We start from the raw sequence: 14,860 nt of genomic DNA, 5'->3' as shown, positions 1-14,860 counted from the left end.
AGTGATTCTCAAAGTGTGGTATATGCACCGCAACAAGTACACAGGCTTCTTCTAGTGGTATGCTGAGAAATCATAGAATTAAAAAAAAAAGTTAAAAACACATTTAACCCTTTGCGTCCTACAATCACACCGGTGTGATCACCGGCTAAACACAATCTGCTTTCCTGGAGTTACTCGTGTTGTGCCAGAGAAAGACACAGGCAGTGCTAGTCATAATAATATTTATCCAATTTATCAGTTTACAAACAAATAGCATTTTAAAAAATATACATATGTAATAGCAAAATACTTAAAAATACTCATGTAAATGCAAAATACACAGCGGTATCTATGGTTGCGACTATAATTATCATTTTACACAATCTTATAGTGTGGTTTATTCAGACCAGATACAGAATGGAAGTAGAATCGCCACAGCATCAAAGCAGCAGAACTGTCACGCTGCCCTGTTTTTCATGTTGATTCACATTTATTTGCCTTCAGTGTACGCTGGGGGAAATCCTGCAGGAGGATGTTGAAAGTATGGTTCAGGGACTTCTTGAGGACATTGAATGTACTGTTGGGGGATTTCTGCAGGAGTGTGTTGAATTAAAATGTTGTTCTCCACAGGAATCTGCAGGATAAAGTGTACATAGTCAGCTTAAGTTATTGGTTGTTGTTAAACAGTTATTGCTCCATTACCCAGTTCCTCACACGTTTACAGCACACATTAAAGGTTTGTGGATTTTTACTTCACAAATCAATAATTCACAAATACAGAACAGAGATTCGATGGATTAAACAAAACAAAAGAAAAACATGTAGTTGGTTTGTGTCTGGTCTGCATGAAATCCAGATTTACAATGTTTTGCTAATTGTTAGTCCTGATAAGAACAATTCTGTCATCATCACAGGCTGATTGGTCACCTAATCGGCTCCGACATCATTAACTACATGGTGAAGGAGATCGGTTGCTGTCGCCTCAACAGACAATTGTCTTCGTAATCTTTAATCAAAATGGTGAAATTATTAAATAAGTCATCATATTTAAATAAAAGTCTGCAGCAACATCTGGTTCACATGGACTTTAAGGGTCTGAACATTTAAGAGTAAAGAATTACAGACAGATATTGGGTTTGCTGGTTCTTGTGAAACCTCAAGCCTTAAAATAGCTAAATTTATCTGATGGGTTCAGCTGATGTATTTCTCACCTTAGGTTTACAGCAGCAGGCGACTTTACAGGCAAACACAGACAGGGAGATGGAGATGCAGAACTCAAGGATGGCGAACACCAGCAACACACCACTGATTCCTATAAAAATAGTCTGAGAGAACATTCAACATGAGCAAACAGGATGACAACAATAACAAAGAGAAGTCAAGAATCTGTAGCCCTTTAGGTATACTGATGAAACTAAGTGATGTTTAAAGGTGCCATAGAACAATGATCTGGACATACCTACACATACATTTTCAGTACATGCAAATGGCATACTTTGAACCTCAAACCCCCTTGATTCCTCATTGTCATGTAAATTATGTAAGTGTAAAACTAAAACACTGACTCTTAGAATCCACTTGGATGCACACTCCATTTCCACAACACTTCCTAGAGACATTACAATCATTAAAACATTATAAAGCTCTCTCTTCCTTTTGTCTATATAATCAGTTAAATCAGACTTTTCTATTCAAGGGCCGATTTCTTTGGTTGTAAATTGACCATTAATTTTTTTTGCATGTACCTATGCCCCATATATATATCAGAGAACAAGTGCATTCTATGGCACCTTTGATTTCAATATTTTAATCCGGTGTAAATGAACAGTAATATCTTGTAAAGACGAGTGCTGATTACGCTAGTTTTTTTTACAAGTGCACCGGTCACACAGTGATCTTACTGTAATTATAAAATAAAACAATACAAAAATTATATCAATATAAAAGTTGATGACTTACTACATCATTATAACAATGAGCATCTCTGCAGCGAGTGACGATGCGTGCAAAAGCCATTGCTTGTGAAAGCACAATAATGGAACTGCCCGCAGCTATAGCGCTGAAAATGTTCATCCCGAGGGAAGCTCTCACCTACAGTAGACACACAGAAATAGAAAGGTTTTGTATCATGTTGTGTTAACACACTGTGGTTAAGCAGATGATAGATTATATGAAAAGTGATCAAAATGAATTGATAAATGAATACAATACAGTATGAGTGTATGAGTAAAGGCCGGCTCACACAGTGGGATTGTTTATAATCCTGAACGATTGTAGCATGTCAGACTGCACGAACATGGTGCTCATGTCACACTGTAAGATCTCAGCTGTCATAAAGTCAGACTGAACGACAATGAAGACGCGCCAAACACGAAAGAAAACGCCCCCGGAGTTTGACGTCATCCACCCGTGACACTTTCACTATCCCGCATTCTGTAGCGGCAGTTTTGCACACGGCGAGTCTCAGTAATAAAACCAGGAAGAAAAAAGCTGTTTTGACATTTCCCCGTGGTCATTTGAATTGTCACATGGATTGCATCATCAGATTCTGAGCTTCTATTGGTTCTTGGATTGACGCTCATCACAGCTGTTGTCACACTGCAGGAAAGTGTCTGAAATCTTCTGACACTGCCAGAACTTCATCAGAGGAAAAATCTGATCACAACGGGCACGAATCGGCTGTCTGTGAACATGTCAAACCAACAATCAAAGATCACAGATTTTAGCCTGGGATTTCAGGAATCTTTTAGGATTTCCCAAATTTGTCTCAGATGACAAAACCGTGGCTGAAATCTCACAGTGTGAGCAGGGCTTTAGTGATTACATGGAAAGTCTGTGTTCAATACTCTATTAGAACAGAAGAAATAATATTTATGCACAAATCCTTACACACCAAATTTTACAAGCACCCAGTGTTTAGATCAGTGTTTTAAAGTGTTCATTACATACCAAACATAAAGCATCTGGCGAATTAATTTTGATTTCAGCAGCAATGGAGAGCGAGCCTGCAATAATGTACTGAGAACAGAGAAAAGAGCAAAACTTAAAGCTTATGTTGGAAAATATATATACAGATATACATGATACTCAACCAGAATGAACAGTTTACTGCCACATGAACCAGACACTAGTCCTGTCCTGTCTTGTATGTTGTGCTCGACTTGAGTTTTCTCAGCTCGATCACTCCTTTCCTGTTGTTGTCTGTGTTCGTCTTTTGTTTAAACGGCATCTTGGCCATGCTCAGGATGCACACTCTCGTCCTGGTGTGTGTCTTGTTCGCAGCATGGTGTTTTCGGTCTCAGAGCTCTGTCTAGTTGGTTTCGGTTGATGCTTGGATCGGTAACATGAATGCGAGTGCATGGTAAGTGTTTAAATTATTGTGTACTCTTTTCATGCATTCTGTCTCGTCTTGGTGTTGTGTAGAGCATGTGGCTCCATGTTTACATGTTGGTCACGTGCTTTAGTGTTGTATTTCATGTGAGCACTCGGTTAATGAGTTCCTTCACTGGCTGTGTGTTCTAGTGCTGTTTTACCTGAGCACACGGCTTGTGTTGTTTCTTTGTGTCATGTGATCTCCTGTCTATTGTCTAGTTCCACACTCCTTGTTATACCATTATACAATAGTTCACACTTAGCTGAAGATTGAGTATAAAGCTTGTTTGGCATGCTGTCCTATGAGACTGAGCTCATAAGATCCTCGAACCTGGGGCTCCTTCACATTTGCAAGGCGAGAGGTGAGTTTGAGCTCAGGTAGATCTCGAGAACTCCCCTGATGTAGTAGCTAATGAACAGATAGGGATTGCTCTTAAAAGAGAACTACTGACCAGAAGCATGTCTGCAGTGCTGATTTGGATTAGTCAATTACATTAAGTTGCATGTTTTTAGACGGTGGGAGAAACCCACGTGAGCACGAGGAGAACGTGTAAACTCCACAGAGAAACATCAGCTGGCTTAGTAAGAACTAGAACAGTGATGTCTTGCTGTGAGGCAACAGTGATAACCACCCATCTAGGAAAGGGGGAGGAGTAAGGGTGGAAGGGGGATTCTTCAAAATGAGGATGGCTGTTATATTGAACTTAGGGCATTTATAGTGGCTTAAGAATCGTCTGATTGGTGAATCTTAAATAAAAAACATGCAGGAACAGCTGCAAGCAATCATGTAATCCTCTCAAAATTAGTTTGTAAATAAACTACACTTAGTTTAGTATGTTCACTTGTTTGTTTGCCAATTATTTCTCCTTTATAGTCTCCTCGGGCCCTATTATACACCCGGCGCAATGTGGCGCAAGGCGCGACGCAATACTTGTTTGCTAGTCTCAGCTTGGCGCAAGAGTGGTTTTGAGGCGTTGCGCTACGCTCTTTAAATAGCAAATGCATCATATGTGCGCCCATAGGCGTTCTGGTCTAAAAATGAAGGCGTTCTGAGGATCCTTGTTGGCGCGTTGCTTTTTTGAGAAACTATAATAGATTTTTCAATAGACCAAAACAAACCCGGTCTAAACTCCGGCGCAGAGTTGCGCCTTGCTTACACACTGCTTAATACACACAAGATGTAGAGCAATACGCAAATATCTTTACACATGAAAAAATAAAATATTAAGGATATATATAGGATATAATAAGAATAGATATAGAATATAAATATAAAGGATTAAAATATTACAAAACATATTATTTTCTAGCCCACATAAATATGAAAAATCACTGCTTTTATGTCTTCTTCATCTCGGGAGGCTTTTTCAGTTCATTCATAACAATTTGCTTTTGTATAATGTTATTATTATTAGCAGTATTATTTATTATATCCATATTTATATTTGTTTTATTAAAAACAAGCTTAGATTTGCCCACCTGTCAGGTTTTAGACCAGCATGTGTTTTAGGATATAACTCAGGTTTTTGAGCACACTTCATTATTATTGTTCATTTATTCGTTTGCTGGAAATTAGAGCTGAATTTAGAAATAGTTTTGAAACGAATATTTGCGCTTAACAAACTAAATTAATTATTTATAGACTAATTGATGTCTGTGCGTAAAGGTTTCTCTATCCAAGAGCGAAAGTGAAAGTAGATAATGTATCTCTCATTCTTGTGTAGTAGATGCTCTGTTTAACTGTTTTCTGTTAAAAAACTGTCAACTGTTTGCTAGTGAAATGCTCAGTTTTTCCACTAACACTTACTTTACGTCCTGTGAATAGCAAATGCGCTTATGGCGCGACGCAAGGCTCTTAAAGAGAGATGAGACTCTGATTGGTTTATTCTCAAAACACACCTATAACTCATTAAGAAAATAAGCTAAACTCTTTTAGACCATGCGCCACGGCGCAAAGCGGATTTCCTCATCCCTAAATTAGCAAATATGCATTATGACACACCCTGAATGCGTTTGTACCCTGCGCTTTCCGTTTTGCGCATGGACCGTCAAAATAGAGCCCGTCATGTCTGCTGTCCGGTGGCAGTTTGTTGTCCTGTTTGAGTCCTCTTATGTCCTGTTCCCTTCCAGTCTACTTTGTCTTTTTAGTTATGTTTTTCCCCCTCGGGGTTGTTTTTGTTGCCTTTCTGTTTTGTTTTTTTAATAATTACTAAAAACTCATTATTGACTGCACTTAAGGCCTTGTCCTTTCCCAACCTCACCTGTGACAAAACCAATGCAAAACGTAAGAGAGTAAAAATAAACATTAAAAACAGCAGAACCAAATCCTATGCAAATGTTTATCCATATCCATTCGAGCTGGGTATACACAACGCCTTTTTTACTTTCACATAAGCCCATATGTAGTTCCCCCATCTGTAAAAGTTGTGTGCAAATTGTTGATGCTCATATGGACTTGTCTTGAACTGTGTGAGAGCAATAGACAAGCTGAGAACAGCAGCTCATGAGTTTTCGATTGGTATGGCCCGCAGCTACAGGTTCTGTGTGAGTAGCCAACACTAGCGAACAGCCCATGTTAATTCCATTAAGGTGATGCTTGGGCTTGCCCATTCAGGCCCAGAGCAGGCTGCCAGTGCTAGGCCTCTGAGAGTTTGGTAAATGGCAAAGCGTTGGCCCACACCAGGCCCACGCCTGCCCTAGATGGGCAGACCCCACTTTAACCTAACAGCTCGATCATCCTCCATAAAGAGTGATGATCCAGAGACATTTAAAGTTATAAACAGAAACAAAAAACACTGTCAAAACTTTCCATTTTACTTTAGTGTTAATCATATGAAGCTCCAGGAACACTTTTGTGTGCCAAAAAAAAGTAAAAATAGTTCACCAATGTCTTCCATATCAGATCAGGGAGTCTGTTTGTGTGTTCAGTGCTGCCTCTAGTGGCAATACGGGATACTTAATAAACATGTGCACAAAGCATTTACATGTTCTTTTAGTGTCTGTAAATGTGACAGTAAGATGTATTCTGGTTGATTACCCACTGTAGCTTGTGTTATGTAGGACAACATGTTAAACTGTATAATTGAATCTTACAATCACAGATGCCCCGTAAGAAACACCACCGGCGGCATATGCAAAAGTCACGATTCCAAGCAGGAAAGTCCACGCACCGATCATTATCTGGACAGCCTGTGAGGAATAAGAGAAAACAGTGTTAGAAGAACAAGAGTATTTCATGAAGTAAAACAGAGTAACATGCTGTGTGTTAATTATAGATGGGTCAATTTGAACGAATCCTCAATATGACTCGGGAACTACGAGTCCTCTCAGGGAGTGATTCGTTCATCCGCGCGTGCGCACATTTGTGCAGATGGTATCATTCATTTTAAGTCTTCATCACATTGAGTTATTCTTCGCGGAAAGACAGAAGCCAATCATATGTGTTTAGAGCCGGAAAAAGAATTAAAACGTTCATCTCTCGACTCCTCGGGTTTGAGTCATTTTTTCACGTGAATAACGAACGACTCTAGACTTGAAAGGTGAACTAATTATCATGGCTCCTATCGACTCAGACAGTGTACATTTGTTAAGATTATATGTGACTGCCAGTGTAACCTGAATGAACCCCTGACATTTGAAGACATGAAGAGGTGAGCTGAGCAAAATGCCATCATAGACAAAACAGCAGGTAAACACTGAATTATTATTTTCTCCTTCTTATAGTATTCCATTTATGACTTAATTGTTCTGTGATCAACCTTTTGGGCTAGTTGTAGATGTGTTTGGAAGCAATTCGTAACATTTTAATATCATTTTGGCAAACTGAACCAAATGAACAAAAATAATTGTCTGGGTTTATTTCTCACCCCGAGGACTTTTGGTTGGCCTTGCAGAAAGAGCTGAATTCCTTGATGAGGGGAAACTCCTGCTGCATGCTGCATGTGAACAGGCACAGAAGAACTGGTCATAGTCGGTGCTGTTTGTGTTGGTTGTTGAACCTGGATGACATGGGTTGAAGGATTCATGGCTTTCAGTTTCAGAGTATAAAATCAACCTGTACAGTCATAATCTAATAAAGCAGAAGAGGATACCATTTGAAATAAGGCTTTGAGGCTTTCTATATTTTATATATGTTAAAATCAAGTTTATATATTAAATTCAAGAGTTCACCCTTAGCTGATGAGTGAAAAATGATGTAAAAGTCACATGAATTCCTGCATACCCGTTCACACTGCGGTCGGATTGCTAAACACATTTGTAAAAGATTTAACACCACATATGAAAGTGGCACGAATCAGAATTGAAAAGATCAGATGCCATGCGGTGTGGGCTGTTCACACGAACACAGATCTGAGACTCATGTGGGCAAAAACATCAGATTCGGGCCACATTGACCTGCAAGTGTGAACGAAGCCTTAAAGTCAACTGTGTTAAACTGTGGAGTTAAATTAACATCAAAAGTCGTCAAAGCAGAGATCAACATCCCACAATGCAAATCAACAAAAAACACACAAAATAAACTGTTCGTTTCACAGTGTAAAACCAGTGCAAAACCTGCAGTTCAAGTGTGCATTGTAGACGCTGCTAATGTGTAGTCTTGTGTTGCCTCTAGCGCAATTTTATGAGGTGTAATGGTCACATACACTGTAATCCCGAATAAGTTGACAAAACTCAAAAAAATTGAGGTAATCAGTTACGTCAATTTTTTTAAGTTATGAAATTATCTATTTTAAGTAAACAGAAACATTAAGTTTTGAGTTTGTTGTACTCATGCAAGACACTTCACCTAACTTAAAATACCCAAGTTACTCAGCTTATACGTTTTAATTGCAATTAACTTAATTGTTTTAATTTTTCCAAACTTTAAATACTTAGTCACCCAGCTCATACATTTTAATACCAATTAACTTAATTGCTTTAATTTCTTTCAACTTTAAATACTTAAATCACCTAGCTCATACATTTTAATAGCAATTAACTTATTTTTAATTATTTATCTCACCTTTACATACTTAGTCACCCAGCTCATACATTTTGATAGCATTTTTTAAAATTAACTTCTCCATCGTCAGTTTCACAAAAAAAGCCATTATTTTAATCTTTAAACCCCATAAATCTGTCAAAATAAATCTGTAATTTAAAACACACAGACAATACCATTTTAGACATTTATTTTTAAAGAAAAAATGTCCAACAGTACTTTCAAATTTGTCTTCTATGCAATTACAAATGTCTTAAAACGATAAAAACTATTAGACATAAAGAGATTGAAAATGAACACTATTCTAAAATTAATAAAAATTACCCACAATGTAAATATGATATCAGACATAAGAGCCTCAAGAAAAAACAACTATAAGTTTGATAAAATTTTATAATACATTAATAAGTGTAAAACTTAGTCTTAAGGCATTCGTTAAAAAAAATAATAAGTGCACATTCTGTGAAGTGACTCGTTTAGTGTAAACTACACAGAAACTGTATATATATATATATATATATATATATATATATATATATATATATATATATATATATATATATATATATATATATATCGTTGAAGTCAGAATTATTCGCCCCCATTTATTTTTTCCCCCAAAATCTGTTTAACGGAGAGCAGATTTTTTATATATATATATATATATATATATATATATATATATATATATATATATATATATATATATATATATATATATTCAGTCTTGGTTGAGCTATGATTCTGTCATTTACTTATTCCAAAGCTGTTTGAGTTTCTTTTTTCTGTTGAACACTTAAAAGGTTATTTTTGACCAAAAAAAAAAAAAAAAAAAAAGCTGAGACCTGTAACCACCGATTTCCACAGTATTTGTTTTCCTATTAGAAAGTCAGTGGTTACAGGTTGTCAGCTTTACTTAACTTTTGTGTTCAACAGAAGCAAGAAATTCAAGCAGGTTTGGGACAAGTGAAGAGTTAGTAAATGACAGAATTTTACATTTGGACAAACTATCCCTATATATAATAAAATGCATACTTACCAATTAAAGGTAAATAAATGTTTTGAAGTTACTAGCCCAGAGACAGTCTTTATTAAGAAAAAAAAAAAAAGCTCTACATTAACTCATTCTTTAAGGTTTCCATGCTACGAGACTTTTTATTTTCCATCATCCATGCCAAGCAAAACTTTTTGCACAAGTTCAAAGTCCTTTACTATATATTATGTGAAGAGCATACATTAATCCATACAAGACAAGAAAGGTCTGGAAGTGTGCTGTGGGTGGTGTCCAATTCATTCTTCAGGACAACAGAGACCCTCAGTGAATGCAGGGCCAATAAAGCATCTTCAGTCAGCAGGATTATCAATCTAAAAATATAATTCAAGGATATTAATGTAAGGACAGTATCAAAATGACTGAGCCAATATTATATGATTCATCAACTATTCGTGATTACAAATATGTTATTAAGTAAAAGTTTTCAAAACTTTCATCTTTTCATTAAACATGCCTAATTGTGAAAAGAATGAATGAAGTCTTACCAGGGTGTTCCTAAAGAATCTTAAGTCACGCTCACGCAGCAAGACCAAAAGACCTCTGATAACAGTAGTCCGTCATGAACTGACATCATGCAGTTCCTGGAAATCAAGAATCAATTTTTTTAAAATTAAAATAAAAATAAAAAAATTCAAATTATATTTTAATGTATACTTTAACACGTGACCCCAAACATACCTGCTCATCATAAACCTTTAAAAGATTAGCCAGGGTATCTGCTGTCTTGCCAGTTTTGGATGCTGTTTGCCTTAAAATTGTCATCAAATGAAATAGGTGGTGGTCCAGTTGTGCAAAGAATTTGTGGGGAAAATTCTCATTTGTAACATGTTGGTACTCTGCAAACAGCAAAAAGAAACAAGAGAGAATTTCATAAAACAAACCCACACCACAAAATATACAATTCTAGAAAAAATGTATTAATATTATTATTATGTTTCATTTACTTATCTATTTTTTACCTCAGATGAAAATCAGGTGTTGATCAGATGTTGAAAGCAGGATCTTCATGTTGTAAACTGAACTCAAGCTCTAGCTGAAGTTTCACTTTCCTTGCTGCAAAAGTATCATTGATAAATACACTGTAATATTTATTTTATCTGGATATGCCAGGCATAGTAGTTCAAAATAAATATTTTACCCACCTTTCACATGCCTCCATTTAAGAACCTATCTGTAGTCAGCAACACCTGTCCTTCAATTCTGTATGTACACAAAGTCACAGTGTCATTTAGCTGAGAGTGGAAGTAGTACAATTGCATGATGTCTAACGTTAACCTCCAAAATGGTTAGCAATAGAGCTGATTATCATGTTAGTTGCTTTAATTCGATGAACACAGATTTAAACAGTATTGAAATTTCTAAAACAGAATAGGACGACAAAGAAATTTAAGGCCTGATTTTAAAAGCTAGAAATAACAAAACGTACCTTATTGTCTAATGATGTAAAAATATATACTAAAATATTTATATTTTTAAGATATAAATATATTTTAAGCTACAAAATTTGCACATCAGAAAACTATGTCTTGTTTACCACGTCTTGAATATTTTGTTTTGTTATTATTTTATTTAATAACATAATTTTGTATTAATGTGTTATAGATATGCATACTTTGTTTTTTAGGCTGTTTATATTCTCTCCAGAGTAAACATTTTAAAAAATAGATTGAAAAAAAAAAAACTTTTATCATACCTTTAAAATACATTTGACCTAAATGACATTTAAACTCATTTAACTGATCGCATTAATCAGGTAATCATTGATATGCAGAGATGTCGTCTTAAGCGCGAGGAAATATTAAGTGTTGATCAGTGCTGGTGATTGAGGTAAAGTTAGTTTTATATTTACACATTCAGACTTTCTCCTTAATAATATAATTTCAGAAAGGTAATTTTTGCATATTCTTAATGGTGAAATCATATTAGCAGCCAATGACTTTCAAAGTACAACATAGTTCAGTCAAAAAAAAATAGTGCATTTAGTGTAATATTGTTTTCATGTCATACTTGCATGTGATTTCAGAACGAATAGACAAAGTACCATGGTAAACAATTTATGGAGCGAGTCACAAGTTGTTACTAAATGAATGTATGAATATAAAACCAACTTTACCTCAATGTGGTAGTGTAAATTGAAGCTCTGCTCTGTACCTGCTCAGGTGAGGAGCGCAGCTTAAATGTTCTCCGTCAGGCTATCCTCATACATGGATCAGCAAGCAACAAGCTGCGTGTGACAGAGTTAAGTTTTGAGACTACGCGTCATCAGAAAATACCGTTTAGTGTTTAGGCGGAGATCATTTGAGTTATGATTAACGTTACGTTTCTTGCGCCTTTCGTTTCCGAAGTGCCTACAGATCGCGAAGATAATACCACATTCACATACTGGATGGAGTTCAGCGCAGCGCCATGACATGCGGTTGTGAGAGCGCGCGTCTCCATGACAACTTCAGCACAGGCTGAGAAAAGGCATACTCGCGCCAAGATTTAAATTTTTTTGAAAAATGTAATCTGCCGATTTTAAATATTTTTGTCTTTATCACACTCTGTTAAAATTCAGAGTTAACACATTACAACTAACGCTAACGTTGCACTGATTCTAACTTTTTAAACAGTAATGTTAACGTTAGTTAGCAACAAGTGAGGCTAAACATGTTTTCTGTAATGTACGACATGTAAACGCACCCTGATTAACTCTACATTACATTGAACTGTTACTGTGATTATATTAATTAAAACATACATTTAATATTTCTTGGATTTGTAAATATTTTACTTACTGTAGTGTGAAGCGATGCCGATCCGCCATCTTGAAAAAAACGAATGAAGCATGAGCACGTACGTGAACCTGGATGACGTCAGACGCAAAATCACTAGGCTGACAGATTTTGAGTTAATGAAACTTTAAAGAGACATTTTGTATAGATTAAACCCAGCAGAATTGTTCACTTTACTTGAAAGATTAAATTTTTTCAAACTCAAAAATAAGAAAAAGTTCTAAATACTCATCAAGGTTAATTAAGATAAACGAATTTTAATGATTTAAGTTAATAGAACTCAATTCAATTAATTAGTTACAGCATTAGGGTTTACAGTGTATGTAAACAATAGAAAAAACACAGCTCAAGTTTAAAATGATCAACATCACCTACATTTAAAAAAGCCAAACAAGGTCCACTTGTTACAAGTAAAGGAAACATATTCATTATTACTTTAGAAAACGCCAACATAATAAGTACTTTTAAGCATGTAAGGTATTGTCTTACCAGATGTAGAATCCTGTTTCCAGCTGTGCTTTCAGACTTCTGACGTTACACAAGCACAATGATGCCCAGAAAAAGGAGAAGGCAGGAGGAGCTCGTGTAATTATGCTGCTTGCCACAGCTGGCCGCAGTCTTGTGGGTTAACAAAGCAAACAGCGAAACACAAGAAAAGAGAAATTTGTTATATGCAAATTACATGATTACACTGGATTTAACAAACAGTGGAGGGAGAAATGATTAGCCCTCCTGAGCAATATTTATTCTTAAATTTAGATTAAATCGATACTTAACAGATTCAGGAATTCACAGTATTTTTATTTTCTTCTGGAGAAAGTCTTTTTGTTTAATTTTAGCAGGAATAAAAGCAGTTTTAATTGTTTTTATTTAATTTTAAGGTCAATAGTAATAGCCCCCTTTAAGCAATGTTTTTTCGGTCACACTTTACAATAAGGTTCATTAGTTAATGTTAATTAATGGATTTACTAACATGAACAAACAATGAACAATGCATCTACTACTGTATTTGTTCATGTTAGTTAACGTTAGTTAATGAAAATACAGTTGTTCATTGTTAGTTCATGTTAACTCATGGTGCATTAACTAATGTTAACAAGCATGGACTTGGATGTAAATAATGCATTAGTAAATGTTCAATTAGGATTAATAAATGCTGTACATGTGTTGTTTATGATTAGTTCATGTTAGTAAATGCATTAACTAACGAACCTTATTGTAAAGTGTTACCGCTTTTTCTTTGATTGTCTACAGAACAAACCACTAATATACAGTGACTTGTCTAATTACCCTAACTTTAACAGGACATTAACAGAAGGGCGAACAATTCTGACTTCATGTGTAAAATCTCATATTCGCCACATATAATTCAAAGTATTGCAAAATAAAGCTTTTATAGAAGGGATTTATACGCAGGATTGTGTGGATTGCAGTGACACAGCGCATGCTCGAGTGACATCACTGTCGCTGTTACGCTAGCCTCGCTGCGTGTGATTGGAGTCCCAGATTTGCGGTCTTGAGATGAAACGGGCGTGGCTCTGGGAACAATGAAAATGACCCTTTAAAACCTGGTTGATCAGCCTAGTTTAAGCTGGGCATAACTGGTTTTGACTGGGCTCCCAGCCTGGCTAGCCTGGTCACGCGGGTTTTAGCTGGTCATCTTCCAGCCTGACCAGCTAAGACCAGGCTGGAAATGGCTGGAAACCAGACTGGAAATGGCCAAAACCCCTCTAAAACCAGCCTGGTCAACCAACTAAATCCGGCCAACCGGCCTAGGCTGGTTTAAGCTGTTTTTTTCGCTTGTATTTTGACCACGTTTACTGGATTACCTTATTGCCTGCACAACCTTGTCTTTAATAAAGTGCATTTGGATCTGCAAGTCTGTTCTCAGCGTCCACTTTGTAACAGTATGAGAGTGCTGAAATACGATGAGGGGATGAGGCACGCCAAGAGGGTCCTCCTCTTTAAAAAAAAATAGAAAAGAGTGTTTTGTTCAAGTCAGATCACTTCCAGTCAGAAAATAAGGGGCCTGTCATGGCAGGAAGAAAAACAGGAATGTTTCTAATTATGAAGACCCATTCTTGAAATTTGAGCCATGCATCCAAGTCAACACACGCCTGGAGCGGTTGGGAGTTTGGTGCTTTTACTCAAAAGGAAAGAAAGTGCCTGGAACTTCTCTGCCAGTGCTGGGACTCCAACTCTCTAACCATCAGGCCACGGCTGCCAACAGATAGATATTAATAGATTAATACCTGCTACATGCACTGCAAAATAATGCTTTTCTAACTTTGTGCCTTGTTTCTAGTCCAAATACCTCAAAATTCTTAAATCAAGAAGTATTTTGTAGACAAGTAAAAATATTGTTAAAAATACTAACAAGCAAAACAAAGAAAGGTAATGACTAGAGAATCTGGATATAGGACTTACAGCAAGAACGAGACCTCTAAAACCAATTGAAGACAAGAGGGTAGTGTAAGGATGGCTATTTCTCTCCATAATATTAAACCCTGAAAACGGTAATGGAACTTCACACGAGACAAGACCACGAGAATGGTCAGCCTGGTTTAAGCTGGGCATAACTGGTTTTGACTGGGCTCCCAGCCTGGATAGGCTGGACAAGCTGGTTTTAGCTGGTCGTCTTCCAGCCTGACCAGCTAAGAACAGGCAGCAAATGGCTGGAAACCAGCCTGGAAATGGCCA

The 14,860-nt window shown here is 36.5% G+C and overlaps 1 protein-coding gene and 1 long non-coding RNA gene across 2 annotated transcripts; both read right to left on the bottom strand.

The window, feature by feature from the left end:
- Positions 1-207: 207 nt before the first annotated feature.
- ms4a17a.7 (membrane-spanning 4-domains, subfamily A, member 17A.7) lies at positions 208-12,698 on the bottom strand. The gene is made up of 7 exons (NM_001017714.2): positions 12,650-12,698; positions 7,218-7,349; positions 6,445-6,540; positions 2,929-2,997; positions 1,939-2,070; positions 1,191-1,304; positions 208-613 (listed from the first exon to the last, which is right to left on the bottom strand). Exons 2-7 carry the CDS (start codon positions 7,317-7,319, stop codon positions 470-472), a joined length of 657 nt encoding a protein of 218 aa, NP_001017714.2. The 5' UTR covers positions 7,320-7,349; positions 12,650-12,698; the 3' UTR covers positions 208-469.
- LOC141381850 (uncharacterized) lies at positions 9,505-12,208 on the bottom strand. Its single transcript, XR_012402654.1, has 7 exons — positions 12,164-12,208; positions 11,538-11,610; positions 10,529-10,586; positions 10,346-10,439; positions 10,065-10,222; positions 9,872-9,967; positions 9,505-9,697 (listed from the first exon to the last, which is right to left on the bottom strand). It is a non-coding gene; the product is annotated as an uncharacterized lncRNA (long non-coding RNA).
- Positions 12,699-14,860: the final 2,162 nt, after the last annotated feature.

The sequence above is a fragment of the Danio rerio genome, chromosome 4 (genome assembly GCF_049306965.1).
Source record: "Danio rerio strain Tuebingen ecotype United States chromosome 4, GRCz12tu, whole genome shotgun sequence".
Lineage (NCBI taxonomy): Eukaryota > Metazoa > Chordata > Actinopteri > Cypriniformes > Danionidae > Danio > Danio rerio.
The sequence above is the reverse complement of the archived record's forward strand: the minus strand, read 5'-3'. Positions and strand labels throughout refer to the sequence as shown.